At 48.2% G+C, this 18765-nt stretch overlaps 1 protein-coding gene across 1 annotated transcript in view; it reads right to left on the reverse strand.

Moving 5' to 3' along the window:
* ATP10A (ATPase phospholipid transporting 10A (putative)) overlaps positions 1-18765 on the reverse strand; it is a 178519-nt gene that overhangs the window by 18606 nt on the left and 141148 nt on the right. The window contains exons 9-14 of the mRNA XM_062206568.1: positions 16572-16766; positions 13867-14452; positions 8763-8866; positions 8525-8651; positions 2236-2420; positions 193-520 (exon numbers count right to left, since the gene is read on the reverse strand). Coding sequence (XP_062062552.1) covers positions 193-520; positions 2236-2420; positions 8525-8651; positions 8763-8866; positions 13867-14452; positions 16572-16766 — 1525 coding nt within the window. The remainder of the gene's footprint in view (positions 1-192; positions 521-2235; positions 2421-8524; positions 8652-8762; positions 8867-13866; positions 14453-16571; positions 16767-18765) is intronic.

Below are 18765 nucleotides of genomic sequence, written 5' to 3' on the forward strand. Positions count from 1 at the left end.
GCTTGAAATATGGAGCATGCTGCTTGCTTTATCTCCCTGCATCTGATTTTATAAATGGGGAAAAGGTGAGGAAGACTTCCCATTTTATCATGTTGCCTAGAAGGGTTTCAGAAATTCAGTTTGAAAGAAAGCAGCTGAACGAGACAGCTTTTGCAGATGGGCTGCCTCTATTTGGCTATTTTAATTACTTGCCTATGGCCAAAGTCATGGCCTTGAGCTTGCTTCTGACCAGCTTCACCACCATGCTCTTCTGCAGAGGGGTTGACCGACAGCAGAGGACCGAGCGACATTGCTTGGCAAGGATGAGAAATCTGTCCTCCAGGTTTTTCTCCAAGGCATAGGCTAGACTCCTCCCATCGATCACGAGGCACGGACTGGGGGTGGCAGCAGTGGACACGGAGGTTGAGGAGAGAGGGGCAAACCCTACGCTCACGTTGCCTTCTGTCTTCTCAGGGGTGCTGCAGATGCCCCGGGACTGCACATACTGCAGGCACTGGTCCAGCAGGGCGGCACATGCTTCCTGAAATGGACACCAAGGACAGTGAGGCTCACTTAATGGTCATCCTCTTCCATACCTCTGGGCTGACATCCTTCCAGGGCACCAGGCTGCAGGAGCTGGCTGCTCGGAAGGTTCCCCCCGCCCAGAAACTGATGGTCAACTGAAGATGACTTTCTACATAGACAAGAACGAACTGGTCTGCATTTCTGGGACATTCTATTCTGTCTTCTAATGAAAGTGCACAGACTATAGTGGGATGACTCCACTTGGGTAGGTCTGGCTGTGTTACTGGTAACTGGTAGCTGGCTAGGCTGAAGGAGCCCTCCATGCACTTGTCTATTGTTCTCTGAGGCCCTTACCTAACCCTTGTTGTTTTCTATTGAAGGAGTACCAGGAGGACCCAAAGCTTTTTCAAAGACCTTGCTATGATGAGGCTCTAAAGAAATGCAACTACCAGTGTTCTTCAATTCCAATCAGGCTCTGCAATTCCACCAAAAGAAGAAGAAAAGAAAAAGGCTTTCAATTGGCAATGCCCTTCCAAAACTGGATGTGGAGCTCAATTCCAGAGAGAGCAGGAAAACTTACTGGGAACCCTGCACTGGATAGCAATCAGAAACAGGAGGTTGAGGCCCAGGAGGGTTGACTCCTTCTGGGGACAAACACCAGGGAACTCCATGGCTCCCAGTCCTCTGCAGACAGGAAGTCCACCGGGTTGGCACTCAGTTACTTGTGAAACATCTTGGAAATCCAGCTGTGTTTAACCAACATGAATTGAGGATCTTTTGTATTTAGAAAATTCCTACTAAGATTTTTATTTGAATGGTTTTGAATTTAAACATCATTTTGTGGGGCCGGCACTGTGGTATAGCATGTAAAGCAGTGCTGGTATCCCATATAGGCGCCGGTTCGGGTCCTGGCTGCTCCTCTCCTGATCCATCTCTCTGCTGTGGCCTGGGAAAGCAGTAGAAGATGGCCCAATTCCTTGGGTCCCTGCACCCATGTGGGAGACCTGAGGCTCCTGGCTTCGGATGGGCCCAGCTCTGGCACTGTGGCCATTTGGGTGTGAAACAGAGGATGGAAATATAATTGATATTTGCAAGCCGATTTTACATATTTGTGTTTGTCAGGTTTATCTACTGTGAATTACTCAGTTGACAGCACTGGCTATGCCAGGAAGGCCAATGAGGAGCTGTCTGCTGGTTCCTTGCTTCATTCAGTTAGCCCAAAGGCCAGCTCAAGTACATTTCATTCAAGAAACCAGGGCTTAGATCAGGGCAGAAAATGAAGCAGAAGTTCCCAACCAGTTTGAGGATTTAAGTCAATAAATGAGTGAGAATAAAAACCAACCCTAACCCCTGCTGGGGCATCCGTGAAGCAACAAAAGTCCTGCAGAGGTCAGTGCTAAATGGACTACTGCCCTGGCTCCACGTGCTGGGCACGTGTGACCTTATGGAAAAAAATCCTGATACTATCGACATGCACAGTATTTCAGGAAAAAGGCAGACCGAACTTCACATTAATAAAGCCCAGATGTGCATTCCTTTGGTAGTGAGAAGCTCCTCACCTTCTAAGGCAATGACAAGCACATCTTAAGCTCCAGAAACACAGCACAGGTGCAAACAGGGATACAGTGGCGAGGACAAGGTTTCTCCTCACAGGAACTGAAGAGCCTGTCTTGGGGGTTCTGCTGCACGAGAGGTTACCTCCTGGGGAGCACTGCTCCCAAACCTGCCTACCTGGGACTCGGCATTCAGGGTGATGATCTCCTCGCCATGATCCAGCAGTTTGCAGGCATATGCAACGTTAATGGCTGTTTCTTGCTTGTCACCAGAGAGAACCCAAATCTGCAGGCCTGCTTGACGCAATTTAGTGATGGTTTCGGGGACTCCTTCCTGCAGGCGGTCTTCAATCCCAGTGGCACCTGGTCAAATGCACAGCAGTGTGAGTGAGCCCCTCTAGGGGGCCCCAAATCCTACTGGGGAGCAATTGCCACACACTCAATTCTTCAGTCCTTGGTGAGTGGGACCTGTTGGGAGCTAGCTGCCAGGCCTGTCACTACTCTACCAGAGGAAGTCCCTTTTGGAAGCATGCGTTGATGACTCACTGTTTCTGGACAGTTGTGGACACTTTTGATCACTCCTCTCTCGATGTGACTCATTGAGAATATGTAGGAACAGCTGCGAGTCACTGAGCATCATTATGTATTCTTACAGTGAAGTGTCTTGAATTCTTTCTGACTCACACCTAGCTCACTTGTAACTTTAAGATAACTTGAAAACAAACTTGTGAGTAGGCGTTGGGAATGACCATAATTTGAGGAATTAAAAAAAGTCCTAAAAATTACTCATCTCCTATAAAGTTTCTGGTGAGTGAATGTTCAGTGTTACAATGTTCACTCTCAGCATGGTTTGCCATTCATTATCACCCAGTGACAGCACAGGCAGACCGATTATTTCTGGAAAGTAATGTTATCCGGAAGACACTTTTCCCACAAATATAAGCAATTCCAGAGGTGGGGTTTCTCTTGCTGGTCTCAGTATGTTACCGGTTGAGCATTCCTAATTGGAACCTCAAGCATCAGAAACATTTGGGAAGCAATGTTATGCTACAAGTGGAAAATTCTATACCTGACCTCAAGTGAAAGATCACAGGCAAAACAAAGGAGCACTAAAAATATCACGTGAAATTACTTTCAGGCTATGTGTATAAGGGGTCTATGAAATATAACTGAATTTCTTGTTGAGACTAGATCTCATTCTCAGGCTGTCTTACCATGTATACACCATTATTGCAAAATCTCCCAGAATCTGAAATCCAAAACACTTCTGGATCCCAAGAGTTTTGGCTAAGGAATAATGAATCTGTATTCAGTGCCGACACATGCGTGGGGCTCTCTCTGGTTTTTCACCTCTTTACAGCTTGCTCATTGGTTCCTGTCTCCCTGCTCTAAAGGGAGTTGTGACCCAAAACTCCCTGGACTAGAACCTTGAGTGTGTGTGGTGGGGAGGGTTCCTTGCCAATCCTGCTTCCTAGGCTAAAGGCCTAACCCCTTGTGTGATAGTAACAGGAGGTGGAGAATTTGGGAAGTGATTAGGTTCAGAGGAATTGATGAGAGTAGGGCCCTCATGATGAGATTAGCATCCTTATAAAAAGAGGAGCCACAGAGATGATCTCTCTCTCTCTCTCTCTCTCTCTCTCTCTCTGCCACAGCACAAGATGGCCACCTACAAAATAAGAGAGTCCTCCCCAGACCCTGGGTCTTGGACTTGAATTTGGATTTCCAGCCTCCAGAACTATGAGAAGTGCTTTGTTATAGGAGTGCAGATAGACTAAGCACCATTTCCCCTTCTGCTCCTGGTATGGATGAGATGGTAGGCATCTGGAGGGAGGAGACTGAATCAAGGGGTAATACACATACATAAAGAGTATATTTCCTCCCTATACCTTGGGCTCGGCATATCACAAGTCATACACTGGTGTAACCAGCACCGACTCAGGAAGCAGAACATCACCAGTTCCCAGAAGCCCCTTCAGACTCAAGGAGCTGGTCTTTCCCAGCTCACACAGCCAGTGCAGTTAGATCTGGGCCTGGCTCCCACCTGGGAATGTATCAGAGGGATACGTGGAAAGGGTCCAGAAAGGAGAGGGAGCATTGTAACTAAGCTGTACTGTGCTCTGAAGCCAAAGACCACAGGACCCAAGAAGGGTGTAGCCTAAGACTGGCTTAGAAAGGAAGCCAGATTACGCTCTATGCTCCTTGTGAGTACACACTGAGCACCAGGCGCTAGGAGGATGTTTGTCTTGGCTCTCTCCCCTCCTCCTGCCTCTGGCTACAGAAGAGATGGGTCTCTGGCTCATCCTAAGTGTCACTCCTTCTGTGATTTGTTCCTTGATGACTGGGCAAAGGGGGAGGGATGAGTTTGCCTGCCTCTGTGTGGTCACAGTACCTGATAACTACTTTATGATAATAATAATGATTATGGGCTCATCATAGTAATGACTGACCTTGATGGATTACTGACAGTGTGCCAGGATAATGCTTCCACTATGGTGCTTGGCATGTAACTCAGCCACTTACTACACCTCCTCCATTACATGGCAATTTCTTGAATGAACAGCCGGTTATCTCCCACCATGGTATTCTGGCTACTCAGCCAGGGTCCCTCAGTTAAATGTCTACCAAGAGAAAGGTATCAAAGGCCTCCCAGGTAACCCTCAATCTGGAAGCACTCTGTGTCTTGTTAGGGAAAACTTAACACCTTGAAGATACAACTTCTTTAGTTCCAAAGCTAATTGGCTGAAGTATTAAGGCACTTCCTGGTCACCTCACTGACCCTCTACAATGCACAGGCATAAATTAAACTCAGAAATAGACTTACAGACAGTAAGCTCACCTAGGTATGATCTGAGGGAAAGAGTCAATCTGAGGGAGCAGTCATTTTAAAAAGATCTGAGCACAGTGTCTTTCTTGCACCTTCCAAGATAACTTGTTTGTGGTATAATTTATGTGACTTTGAGCCACCTCCTTTACAACTTGAGCCTCGGGAGAGCCTGGCGTTTCTACGTGTTAGAACATGGGGAGCTGGGAGCATATTCAGCCAAGCTAGTGCTGCTATGCATCAGTGTGTACCAGTGTTGCCACCAACGGAGGAGTTTTCCGTGACATTCAGAAAAGCCCACAAAGAACACCGAGGGAAATGAGCAGCACGTTGTCCTTTGAATGTAGGTTCTTGGCCACAGCATGATGGAAAGAAAAGTTTCCAGAACACCAAGTGAATGGTGATCCTTTCTGCTGAACATATTTATTTGTGGTTCTTGGATGCTATTTAACTTAAGCACCTAAAAGAAAAAAATTTGAAAGGGGTTTTTGGCTCTGGGATATGAGAAATATAAACGGCTCACTTTGCTCTTCTCAATAACGAAGCTGAGAGTTGGAACGCAGGGCCCATGATGTGGAACATCAATAGGTCAGGCAGTAGGAGGTGGTAAAGAGTTAACAGCCGGGTGTGGGAGGTAGGCTGATGTGTTGGGTTTGCCCATTTCTGGGGTGTAAATACTCCCACATTGGCTGGTTTCAATCTACCATCTAAAGGTCGTATGAAATTCTGAAAATTTATGCAGAATAGCAAATTTCTTGAAAATTTGTTAATGGGCTCTTGCCAGTGGGCATGAGCAGGTTCCAGTATACTGTTGGTGCCCACTGTGGACAATCCAGTAGTTCCTTCAGTGGTGCAGAGCCATTGTCCTGGAGCAAAGCCCTCTGTCCCAGGAGGGCATCTGAACCCAGCTAAACCAGGATTCTGAAACATGTCAATAGCTAAGCCACTGACTGACAATAAAAGAAAGAACTGGAACAAGGGATAAGTACACAACTCTCCTTTGAGATGTTTTATATAGTTGCCCAAGTTAAAAAAAAAATCATAGAATCTAAGCTAGGAAGACATTTCTGTGAAATAGATCTGGGAAGGTGAATTAATCCCAAGTTCAAGTTCAGCCTGGAATGTACTACCAGTTGTTCAAAAACTTAGGCTATGTTCATAGACACACAGCATCCAGGCCAAGAGAGGTAATGGATGCCAGGCCACCAGGGTCTACAGAGAAGAGGCGCAGCCAGGCTGTCACACATGTCGATGCAATAACCTGAGACTCTCTACCACACCATCACCCGAGTGTTAGAGCTGGTGCCAGCACCATATGCCCCTGACCCCCTCCCAGGACCTGCGTCCATTGATTTATTATCCCATAGTAGCAGATAAGGAAACTGGGATGTGGAAAAGACTGAACCACTTGTCCAAGCTTTCATGATCAGCAAATGATAGAGTCAAGACTGCACAAGGGGCCGGGGCTCCTAGACTCTTTGAGAAGGGGCAGTGCAGAAGGCACAGCTCAGTGACTCGTGGCCATTGTCCAACAGCTGAGGTCTCATCAGTTGGAAAAGGGAAGACATTTTGCCTGCATTGCTCCACAAAGTGGGACCAGCGCCCACTGGGAAAAGGATGCAGGGGAAAGATTTCGCTCTGTTTGAGAAGTTAGAGCTGTTCAGTATGTTCAGTAGCTAAGATGCCTCCTGCCACAGAAGAGACAGCCTTCATCAGTCAAGGTTCAAAGACAGGTTGGGCAGAGAGGCCAGGCAGGCAGGCGGGTCCAGGAGAACCAGCGGGTCTCCCTTTCTCTTCCCTAGGTCTGCACACAGTGACTCTCTGACAAGTCCATGCTCGATGGCTTCAGTGAATTAAAACCTGCTAGCCTAAAACAGACACAGCCATTTTTGAGGTGTTTCGTTTAATTTACATCTAAGGATACTGCTCTTTATGCTGCTGGGCCTCTGGATTCCAGTATTTTATGAGTAATGCATGGCCTGCTATAAAATAGTGGGGGCAGGGCCGGCACCGCGGCTCACTAGGCTAATCCTCCGCCTGTGGCACCAGCACCCTGGGTTCTAGTCCCAATTGGGGCGCCGGATTCTGTCCCAGTTGCTCCTGTTCCAGTCCAGCTCTCTGCTGTGGCCCGGGAGGGCAGTGGAGGATGGCCCAAGTGCTTGGGCTCTGCACCCGCATGGGAGACCAGGAGGAAGCACCTGGCTCCTGACTTCGGATCGGCGCGGTATGCCAGCCATAGCAGCCATTTGGGTGGTGAACCAACTGAAGGAAGACCTTTCTCTCTGTCTCTCACTGTCTAACTCTGCCTGTCAAAAAAACAAAACAAAACAAAACAAAACAAAATGTAGGAGCAGGGAGAGTGTTGTGGCGTAGCGGGTAAAACTGAAGCCTGCAACGCCAGCATCCCATATGGGTGACAGTTTAAGACCTGGCTGCTCCACTTCCAGTCCAGCTCCCTGCTAACGCACCTGGGAAAGCAGTAGAAGATGGCCCAAGTCTCCCACCCATGTGGGAGACCAGGAAGAAGCTCCCGGCTTTCAGCCCTGGCCATCGTGGCCATTTGGGGAGTGAACCACAGGATGAAAGAACCCTCTCTCTCTGTATTTCTGCCTTGCAAATAAATAAATTTAAAAAAATTAAATAGTGGGGGCAAAAGAGAATATTAGATAAGCATACTTCAAAAAGTTCATGGTAAAATGAAATTAAAAGAGTATCTTGGTGCAAAATAGTTTTGAATTTCATACATAGTTCTTTTATAATGCAAGTTCTCCATAATTTTTTGATGCCTTGTATATGAAATAAGTGCATATTCATTATATCTACTGTACAGTGTGCTAGTAAATAATATTAGTTACCATTAACTAACTTTAAATTAGATTAGAAATGTTTATATACAGATAAGGTTTCTCAACTCCTCTGCCTAAGGCCAAGTGGATGACAGCCTTTCTGTGTCAAATGAAGAAAGAAGAACTCCCGGGCATTTTGTGCAGCACAAACATTGTCTGACCAAGCCACCCCAGGGTGAAGGGGATGCACAGACAGCACTGTCCTAACTAACTCCTCATGACAACACACAGGGCACACACCCAGAGGCTCAGCTAATTTAATAACTATTGCAATGAATATGGAATCATTCAATATTTAAAATATTCAATGAAATATTAAAATAAATATAAAAGCATTAGTGCCATATTTTCTTATTTGAATCAGCATTTATTCAATATAAATATGAACAGAATAGGATGTATGAACACATTTTGCTAAAACTGAATCAGCTTTCTTTTTCTTTTCATTTCAATTGCACCTGTGAAATATTCATGAGATTAAAAATGCAGCCATCTCTGCACGTCAACCATTTCCCTTTGTTTCCCAGGGGGGAGAAGTCTTTCCCACCACTAATTGTCACATGGCTTGCTCTTTATCTCCATCTTTTGTGGAAAAGCTAAGTTTAAGGCAAGGCAAGTTGAGGAGTGGAGCAATGCAGGCCACAGGGAGAATGTTCCATCAAGGCCTCACCAGCCTGGGAGGGTCCCAGTTCAGTGGGTCCCATCCAGCCACTGACTACAGCCACGTCACCTCCCTCACCGGGACCATTTCTGCAAACTTGTCACTGAGCTGTACGACAGGCAGACCACAAGTGTCATACCTAGCAGGTGCAGATTTGTCTCCAGGCGCAAGGCAGACTGGAAGAGGAGTTCCTCACGGTTGTCCACAGAAGATTCTGCTTCTAAGTGGCTCTGTAACCAACAGGCATACTCTTCTTTGCTGAGAACCTGCATGAGACAGAATCTGTTGAGTGCTGGGTCCAGTGCTGCACCCTGCTGGTGCAGCAGGGCTGGGACCCAGGGCTGCCAGAGGGCCCTTGTGGGGGTGGTGCCACTCACCCGCTTGGCAATGCACAAGGTGCGCAGGCCTTCCACTGCATACAGGTTGAGGTAATTCTGCGTTTTGCTTCGGATCTTCTTTTGATGCCTTCCTCTGGCGTCATCTAGGTTGGGGCACAAGCAGAAACCCGGATGAGAAGGTACAACAGCGCAAAGCCCAGGGCCCCCAGCAGTTCCTGGATTAACCCTGTGTCCCTCTCATGGCTTGCAAATAGTGCAAGTGTTTTCATATAGAATTCAAAATAAAAACCAGCCGTGACGTTTAAGAAGAGTTTCATGAAAATGCCTGTTTTGGCTGTCTCTAATCTCCTTTGAAACGACAAGTGATGAAAACGTCAAAGAGTTCTGGCGTCTCTTTGTCCGGCCCACTAAACACAGGTGTTCCGTTTCCCATCTATGAGAATGATCTTTCATAGAAAATGCAGTTTGCTCCCCAAAACAGCCCTCACACGTAGTGTTGCCAGATAAAATAAAAGGTACTTATATACAGCGTAAGACACATTTTTGCTAAAAAATGATTTGTTGTTTATCTGAAATGCAAATGTAACCAGTCATTAATCGGTTTGCTAATCTGGCAACTGTACCCACCAGGCCTGAAGCCCCTGTCCTGGGGAAGGAACACTCTTTAATCTCCTGGACTGTGCATTCTCTATGCGTGTGAAAGCTGGTTCTCAGGTGGGAAGCCTCACTATTTGACGTTTAAAGCACAGACAGACATCCAGTGCCCTAACAGAAACACAGAACATCTCTGGGATGAAAATGTCACGGGAAGACAATTAGAAACAAAATGTCTGCAAAACAATGCCCCGTAAGGGGATATCAATGAAAACAGAAGAGTTTGCTTTAGATATTCACATGTCCTGAAATCATGATGCTCAGCCTCATCCTAATTCCGACTCTCACTGAGCCCTGCTCTCCTGCCGACGCTCTTAGAGGCTGCGCGTCACTGAGTCACTTGTTCTCTGATTCTGATTGTTCTTTGAGCAAAGATGCACAGAGGTGCCTAGCTGGGTGGGAGGGGACTCTGAAATTAAAAGTCATAAGAAAGATACTTTAGTTGTTCCAGGGAGAGGGGAGGGAATGGAGGGCCAGCTGGGAGGAGTAGGAGTGCAAGTCTGAGATCAGCCACATTCATTAGAAGTAACTGAGTAGACTGTTCAGGACTGTAGGTGCTAGGGACAAGGAAGCCATCACACAGGTACCCACTTCTCAGGTGCTCGCTGGGCTGTGTCTGTGTGGGGCCATCTGCACAGGGTCTAGAAACAGAGAGTACCTGGCCCTGCCTGTGTGAGTGGCTCATGGCTCCGTTCCCTCCTCCAGACAAAGGGACACACCCCTGTGGCACTTCCAACAGGAAATTGGTTCTCACTCTCAGGCAACTTCTCCTTTATAGGTCCCTGCTGCACCATGGAATGCACAGCTACTGGGACAAACCCATGCCGGGATGGGTAGGACTGGCTCTTTGTGAATGCAGGGCTCAGTCCACGGTTGGGGGAGGGGTCAGGATGGCGGGAAGAACTCAGGCTCCGTAAAGACCATCACAGAGGAACCAAGGGAGCCGAGGCCTTGGTGAACCTGCTCACCTGCGCCTGCTGGGGCAGGGCTGTGGTTGCCAATTTTAGGCTAAAGTCATGATAATATTAACTCTGCATTATTTCAGGTGACATCCAGGCAATATCAGCAACTCCCCCCCCTTTCTGATATTAGCAACAAACAGGTCTTTTGTATGTTTTTTACCTATAATAGGAGGAATTTTTGTCTGGAGCTCAGTGCCTTAGGTAGTGAAGCCACACCCCATGCAGAGGTGACACCAGTGCTGCCCAGCACCTCTGCTGCTGGCTGAGCGTGGTGGCTGAGGGCCGTGTGCAGAAGGGCAATGAGGCCTCATCTGGGACCTGGACAGGTAGGTGGCACACTGCCAGACAGCAGCAGCTTCTTCCCTAGTCTGTAAATATGACTCATGTCCATGTCCACCACCTCAGGACACAGCAGGGCTGACACAAGATGCACCTGGAGTTCCAACTAGGACACTGCTAGTGACACTCAGAACCCACAGGCAAGACAAAGATGGGTCTTCATGATTTTGACATGTGTTTGCAAATTGCTCTAAGTGGTATTTCTATTTCTTCTATGCTTTACAAATGAAACTTTACCAATAAGGAGTCTGGTCTTGCTAGAATGATAAACTAAAATAAGGTGAACCTGTGGCTCTTTCGTGTACCTATTTATTCACTCAAAGAACATTTTTACTCATTCCTTGAATAGTAGCAATCTGGGAGGCCCATGCCAAGCGGTAGGCTGCTGGCCCTGGGAGAAAGGCAGAGTGGGCTGAGGGTTTATGCCTTAAAGACACAGAGAGGCAGCTCCAACAACCAGGAACATGTGAATCGAGAGTGGGAAGGAGTGAGATGGGAAAGAGACCCAGCTTATGTTGCGTGTTTACGTTAAACCAGGCAATATGCCAGGGCCTTAGATGGGGATTCCTGTGGGGCTGACAATGAGATTTCTTCTGTACAGAGAGGAAATGGTGGCACAGAAAGAGTGAGTGACTTGTCCAGGGTCACTCCAGCCAGTAACTGCACACCTGGGATTTGAACAGAAGGCTGTGACCACTGGGACAGCGTGGAGTCTGTGCTTTCTACCACTCCCTGTCAGGGCAGGTAAGACACAGCCATGTCTTCTAATACAACAGACTACTCCTTCCAACACAGCTACGTCCACTGTCAGCTTAGCCAACTCCTACCTCTTAGAGTAAAAGTGCTGTCAATTCTTTGAAGAACAACGTGGAAACTAAATCCCAGGCCTGACATTTGTGTGCCTTCCTCAGCTTGTCACTTGCACACAGGTAGGGCATTCTGGCCAAATGCTCTGATTCCCAGACACAGTTAACCATTTGTAAGAAGTCCACTCTTATCCACACTCATCCGGGCTCCTCCAAGGACAAAGTACAACAATTTGTGTGTAAGGTCAGGGTGACCAGGTGGGAAACTCCAAGCCAAGCCCAGGGCCTTCCTAACAGCCTTTGTATCGGAAACCAGTAAGGTCTCTGAGCTTCCTGGGCATCAACCTGACTAGTGTTTATGTGTTACTCTTCCCTAACTAAACCCCAATTTGTACACTGCCTGAGAATTCCCCGAGAAATTTCCCAGGGAAAGGTGGAGATCAGTGCTAGCTGCTAGTTTTTAAATTTCAAGGTCATGGTGTTGACAATGTGAGAATTATAGTGATGTTTTTGCCTGGCCCTTCTGGGATGCAAGGGATGTGAGGCTCTGCTCTTTCTTATCTGCATTTCCTACATGACCCTGGCAATGGGAGATGCACAGGAGCAGAGGATGTGGGTGCACAGCAGGGCCACGATGGGACTGCAGGGCCAGGTGGAGGGCGTGCAAGGCTCCCCACCCTGGCTTTGAGGTTGATTCTGAGGCAGAGAAGGGGGAGGTGTCGACTGTCTAGAAAGAGGCGTCAGGTGTCTTCCTGCCCAAGAGAAGCCTTAGCACCCTTAGGAGCCACGGGTGGCTACACTGGCCCTGTTCACCCACATCAACTCTGACTATGCCCTTTCCACTCTGGCATATAATGGGAAAAGCAGGAAGAGGGCAGTAAGCCACCACGATGCTCAGTTTATTCAAATGCAAGACACTCGCTTTTCTGGGATAATCATTATTTTGGGGGGAGGGGAAGAATGTCAGAATGTCCTTCATTTATTAAATGATGGTACTAGTGAGAGTTAGTGACAGCTTTATTTGTGTTTTGTCTATAAATTTGAGATTTTATATTCATGAAAAAAATATACAGCCAGCAACGTACAAGTGTGGCAACCGCTGTGGATTCCTGCTCCTGCTCTCTCCCTCTGGGACTGGATGGGCTCTCCTCCCGCCTCCTGGCATGTGAGGACTGGTGCACTGGGTCTTAGACATGACCCTGTGTGTGTTAAAAATCTGAAACACACAGACGCATTACTCTGTCTTTAATGCAAGGCTGTGGAACAGCACAGAGGTCATTTTTTGCAGTAGAACGAAATCTCCTCTTATAATTGCCCTATGGTTGCGTGTGTGTGTGTGTGTGTGTAAATAAGAATTAAATGTCAGAATGAAGAAGCTTCTTGGAATGCAAAATCAGCCCATGGATTGGACTCTGGGCTGACTCTAGGGCAGAACTACCGTGGGAGATCACTGTAGGAGTGGAAGGGCACAGTCCTGCTCCCTAGGTGGCTGTCACCAGGAGAGGTCATTCAAACTGTTTTCAGAGACACATTTGCAAACATAGCTCAGCTGCTTTTGGAGGTCAGAGCTCGTGAGGCGGGTGTGAATTTCCTTTTGGCAAAGGTCCTGCAGTGCACTGGGGTGAAGTGTTCCCTAGCTCTGTCCCAGAGCTCCGGAAGGGCTTCCGAGTTCATGGCATTTCACAGCCAGTGCCACCCGACTGCTTCTATGATACAGCAAATAGGAAGGCTGTGATCCCTGCCCAGCTGCCTGGAGCATCCTCGCCTCCACCTTGCTCCTGTTGCAAAGAGGTGAGACACACTCCTGGTACGGAGGGAGGGGAGACCAGGTTTGCTTTACAAGTTTGGCCCCTGACCCTTCCTTCCTTAAGTCCAACAATATTTCTAGCTGAAATGATCTGCAAGCTCTCTTGCTAGCTGAAATCCCACCTCCCACACCAGGTTTTGAACTCCTCTTTTTCAGCCCCAAAGTTATGTGGAACACTCTACTATGGAACACAGAGAGCAGCGTGGCCCAGAGCCGGGGCAAGGATGATGGAGGCAGGCCAGCGGCTCCTACTTCCTGGGCCTCCACTATGGCCCAGAGCAGCTCCACAAATGGTCTGAAAACTGCGCCCCAGGCAGGAAGGAACCTTCCAGAATTTTTAGCATAAAGTTCTCAACCTTCACCTTTCAGATTTAAAATCTGACAGAGCTCAAGCAATGCCTAGCCCTGCTGTTCTGAGGGGGTTCTGGTCACTGGCAGCCCCTGAATGCATTCTAGTGCAAACCCTTCAAATGAGCAAAATGAAAATCACTCTCTCCCTGAGAAGGGACCAGGCAGGCAGAGTCAAAAATTCTTCCCCAGAGCTGGGGTGTGGTCACGTGGAGGGGAGGGGGTACCTGAGGAGCAGGGCAGCAGGAGATCCATGACCACTGAATCGGCCCCCTTGGTGTAGACATTGATCTCGTCAGTGAGCGGGTGCCGGATCACCACCGACATCCTCTTGCGGATGGAGTCGAAGCCCAGTGTGTGCAGGAGCTCAAAGGTGAGCCTGCCCAGATGGGGCAGCTCCACAGACACCTGGTCGTGCAGCCGGTCCACAAGTGCGCAGTTGTAGGCCCTGGCCGCATACACCAGGGCCGCCTCATCCGGGCTCTCCGCCTCATACCGCAGCTCCCGCTCCTGCTGCACCTCCGACACCTGTTTCTGCTCCTGGGCTTGCTCTGGGGCCCAGCAGTCCGACTGTGTGCTGAAGCCATTGCTGGCAATGGTTGGTTCGGTCTGGTCCAGCTTCTCCTCCAGCCCGAGGAGCGTGCTGTCGTTGGGCAGGTTGGGCAGGAAGTTGGGGTTTGATTTGTGGTTGGACTTGTTGGTGGCCAGGCTCCCAATGCTGCTGCAGCCTGAGGTCAGGCGGCTGGGAGTGAATCTCCGCAGGAAGTCTTCTATCGTCTTCACGGGGGACTTCAGCTCAAACCGCACCCTCACCTGCAAGAGACAGAGTCAGAAGACAGGTGAGGCCCCACCCCACCTCCCACAGGATGCTCCAGGCACATGGTGAGATGATGGCCTACACTTCCCAGAGGCAATCGGCACACAACTTCTCATTTTCCTGATTTGGAGCATGCACTGAAAATTGCAACCAGAGTCAGTATGTTCTCCATTGAGACCCATCCTTTGACCTCTTCTACTTCTCTCCCTCTGTCTCTGTCTCTGTCTCTCTCTCTCTGTCTCTCTCTCCCACCACCACCTCCCTCTTGCTAATATTTATTTATTTATTTGAAAGGCAGAGTTACAGAGAGGCAGAGACAGAGGCAGAAACAGAGGCCTTCCATCCACTGGTTCACTCCCCAAATGGTCACAATGGCCAGAGCTGGGCTGATCCGAAGCCAGGAGCCAGGAGCTTCTTCCAGGTCTCCCATAAGGGTGCAGGGGTCCAAGGACTTGAGCCATCTTCTACTGCTTTCCCAGGCATATTAGCAGGGAGCTGGGTTGGAAGTAGAGCAGCTGGAACTTGAATCAGCACCTATATGGTATGCCGGCACTGCAGGCGGCCGCTTTACCTGCTACACCACAGCACTGACCCCGATCTCTTCTATTTCTCTTAATTCGAAAGGTTATACAATACCATTCTTTAAAAAGTTTATTTTTATTTATTTGAGAGAGAGAGAGAGAGAGAGAGAGAGAGAGAGAAACTCTACCTACTAGACTACTCCCCAAAAGCCCACAATGCCCACATCAGCATCTAAGCTGGGGCGGGGTCAGGCTGAAGCCAGGAGCCAGGAACCCAATCTGGGCCTCCCATGTGAGTGGCAGGAACTCAGGAACTTGAGTCATCATCTGCTTCCTTCCAGGGTGTGCATTAGCAGGGAGCTAGACTGGAAACAGGGGTGGGACTCGATTCCGGGCATTCCAGTAGGGTATATGGATGCTCCAAGTGTGGACTTAACCTGCTGTTCCACGATGCTCTCCTCCACAACACTGTTCTTTTAGAAAAAGATCACAGGGGCCCACAGCTGATTTATGCCGAGGTGTCACAGGCTGTGACGCCGTCCCTCACTATAGTGTCTCATCGCTTTGCATAAAAAGGCCCGGAGTAGTGAGTCTGCTGTTGCCTGGCACTAAACTAGGCATTCCCCCCCCTCAACATCAAAAGCTCCTTAGGGGGCTTGCATTTCACCTAGCTGTTAAGACGCTGCGTGGGATGCCCGCATCACATATTGGAGGGCCTGGGTTTGTGTTCCAGCTGCACTCCCGATCCAGCTTCTCGCTAATGCCCACCCCAGGAGGAATGAGGTGATTTCTCAGGCAGTTGGTTCCTTGCCACACATGAAGGGGACTCATGTTGACACTGGCTTAAGTCATTGCAGACATCTGGGGAGTAAACCAGAGGATGGAAGATTTGTTTCAAATAAAAAAATAAAAACTTACAAAGCTACTTAGCAAAAGATCAGCTTCTACACTCCTTTGAATGATATCCATAAAAACTACATATACAAATCACATTCCTAAGCTCTATATAAGCTTTCTTGCCAAATTAAACACATAGACAAATCCAGGATGCAAATCCCTCAGCCACAAGGAAGAGACTGATTTGACTAAATAAAGCGGCGTAGCTGGTAAAGTCAGGATCAAGTTCAAGCATCTCAGCCCAGAGTCTGGGCCCCAGCCCGCCTTGCCCTCCTCTGTGTGCATCTGAGACCTTGAGTCTCTGGCTTGGTCATCTTGGCAGCCTCCCTCTGCCCCTGCCTAAGCCATGTAGCAGAGGAAGCAGCAGAGCGAGGGCAGGGTGGGGAGTGCTCTCAGAACTCACCTGTCGGCTAAGGGCCAGTACTCAGGCCAGCTGCTCTGTACCCTTCCTGTCCCTGACTCAGAGGCTCCCCCTGTCTGCCCGTTTGTCCTTTCTCACTTGACCCTAATCTTGACCCCACCCTCTGCAGAACCATTGTGCTGTGTGCTCCAGCTGAAGGAAGCGCCCTATTGCATCCTCCTTTAATTTGGGTTCCTTGTAGGACAGGCAAGTATGGGCCCGCAGGAAGACTGACAACAGAGGGCCGTGGAGGGGCCTCGAGGTGTTGCGTGCCCTCTGGGCTATGGCAGAACTTGCCTTTTGCCTGGGCTGATCTGGGGCTGTGACGACTACTGTGTTGCACACGGTCAGCGCGATGAAGAAGTCGAACACATCGGACAGCTCCGGGGAGAGGTGAGCGAGTGGGTGCTCCTGGTGTCTCGAGATAGCCAGGCACCTGTCACACTCGCTCACCTTCTCAAACAGCTTCGGGTCGGGCGTAATGTCTTTCTCCTGTAAAGGAAGCAGGTGAGCAGTGAGCGTGACGGGTAACCTGCTAGGCATCCTGGGGCATGACTGTTTAAAGCACTTTGATTTTATTCTAAGCGGTAAACAGAACTTCATCCCATGTATACAGGTACTTCATAAGCCTCACAGAAAAGTGGGATTAAGAGAAAGGTTGATTCTGAAGTTGATGTACATTTTTTCACAATGCACATTTCCATGAACTTCTTGAAACACCCTTGTACACTCAAGGGTAATTTTTAAAAATATGTGTGTAATTTGTAAAAAATATCACTCAGGGACTGGCATTGTGTTGTAGTGGTTAAGCTGCTGCCTGTGATGCTGGTATCCCACGTGGGCACAAATTTGAGTCCTAAATACTCCACTTCTGATCCAGCTCCCTGCTTAATGTGCCTGGAAGAATAATGAAAGATGGCCCAAATACTTGGGTCCCTGCCACCCATGTGGGAGACTTGGAAGAAGCTCCTGCTTCCTGGCTTCAGCCTGGCCCAACCCTGGCCATTGTGGCCATTTTGCGGGGTGAACCAGTGGATGGAAGATCTCTGTCTCACTTTCTCTCCTTGTAACTCTGCCTTTCAAACAGACAAAATAAATCTTAAATTTTTTTTAAAAAAAATCATTACATGTGGAAAGCAATGCATATATTCTTACATGTCTTTCTAAAATAATAGAATTTATTATTACAAAGCAGCAAATATTCCTCTAGAAAATCCCAACAACTCTGTGTTCTGTCACTCCACAAAATAAGATTTTCTTTGAGAAACATGCTTCTGTGTTTGTTTCTAGTCTTTTTTCTTTACATTTAAATTTTACATAATAAGCTACATTATACATAATTTGTGGCTTCCATTTTCCCCCAACTATTATAACTTTTCTATTCTTTGAAGAATTATTTAAAAGCACACATTTATAAACTTTGATTTCATTTTATTTGAAAGTCATAGTCAAAGTGATGGAGAGACAGATAGACAGATCTACCATCCACTGGTTCACTCCCCAAATGCCCCCAATAGGGGTGAGGCCAAGCCGAAGCCAGGAGCCAGGAGCTCAATCTGGGCTTCCCTCTTGGACAGCAGAGACCCAAACATTTGAGACATCACCTGCTGGCTCCCAGATATGGAATGTGGGCATTCCAAGCAGTGGCTTAACTACTACTCCAAATGCCAGTTCTGAAAACACATTTTGTTAACCTCCAACTGCATTTGACCACCCCTTTATCACTGGATATTTAAATTTCACTGTTCTGCGATGTAGATAATACGTGGATAAACTTGTGTGTATGGCAATCTTTGAGTCACTAATTGCAAGGTCAGAAAGTTCTGAGTGCTTCCAGTGCTCTCTTGACGCACTGGGTGTATGCTGTCAGGGAAAGCTGTCCCTCACAGCCTTCCTGGGTGACTGCCTCACCCCCCCCCCCTCCAGGTGCCTGTGAAAACTCACTGATCTCCCGTAATTCCAGACCACTCCTATGTCAATGGCGGCTTCTAACTGGGCTTTTAGAAGGACATAAAAGAACGAGGCCACCGCACAGTGAGCAAAATGGTTTCTCCTCCTCTGCTCTTAAACTGTGTCTGAAGTGAAAGGACCTTTCAAAGCTCGCCCTTCACCTCGGGAATGTTCCCTGCTTTATGACAGCAGTGCATGGATTTCGGACAGCTGACGAGGCAAGGAGGGAAGTAGTTTTATTGGATTTGGGCTCATTGAATTAATCTCTTTTTGGAGCGCTGGCTTGGCTTTTTTACAGTTGTCATCTTGTTCTGATGTTTTATTCATTTCACTTGGCAAGGTGGGCTTCCTCTCAGTCTCCTGTCTTGGGTGGTCACCTGGCAACACCCAGCCATAGAGCCTGTGGCAAGGGGACCATGTTGGTGCCTTGGAAAAGATACAACAGTGGGGAGAAGGTGTTGGCCAGAAAAACCTCCCCTGCCTGAGGACAGCCAAACCACCCGGCATCAGCTGCCGTGTATGATCAAACAGACACTTGGCA

The sequence above is a fragment of the Lepus europaeus genome, chromosome 11, assembly GCF_033115175.1.
Source record: "Lepus europaeus isolate LE1 chromosome 11, mLepTim1.pri, whole genome shotgun sequence".
NCBI classification, from domain to species: Eukaryota; Metazoa; Chordata; class Mammalia; order Lagomorpha; family Leporidae; genus Lepus; species Lepus europaeus.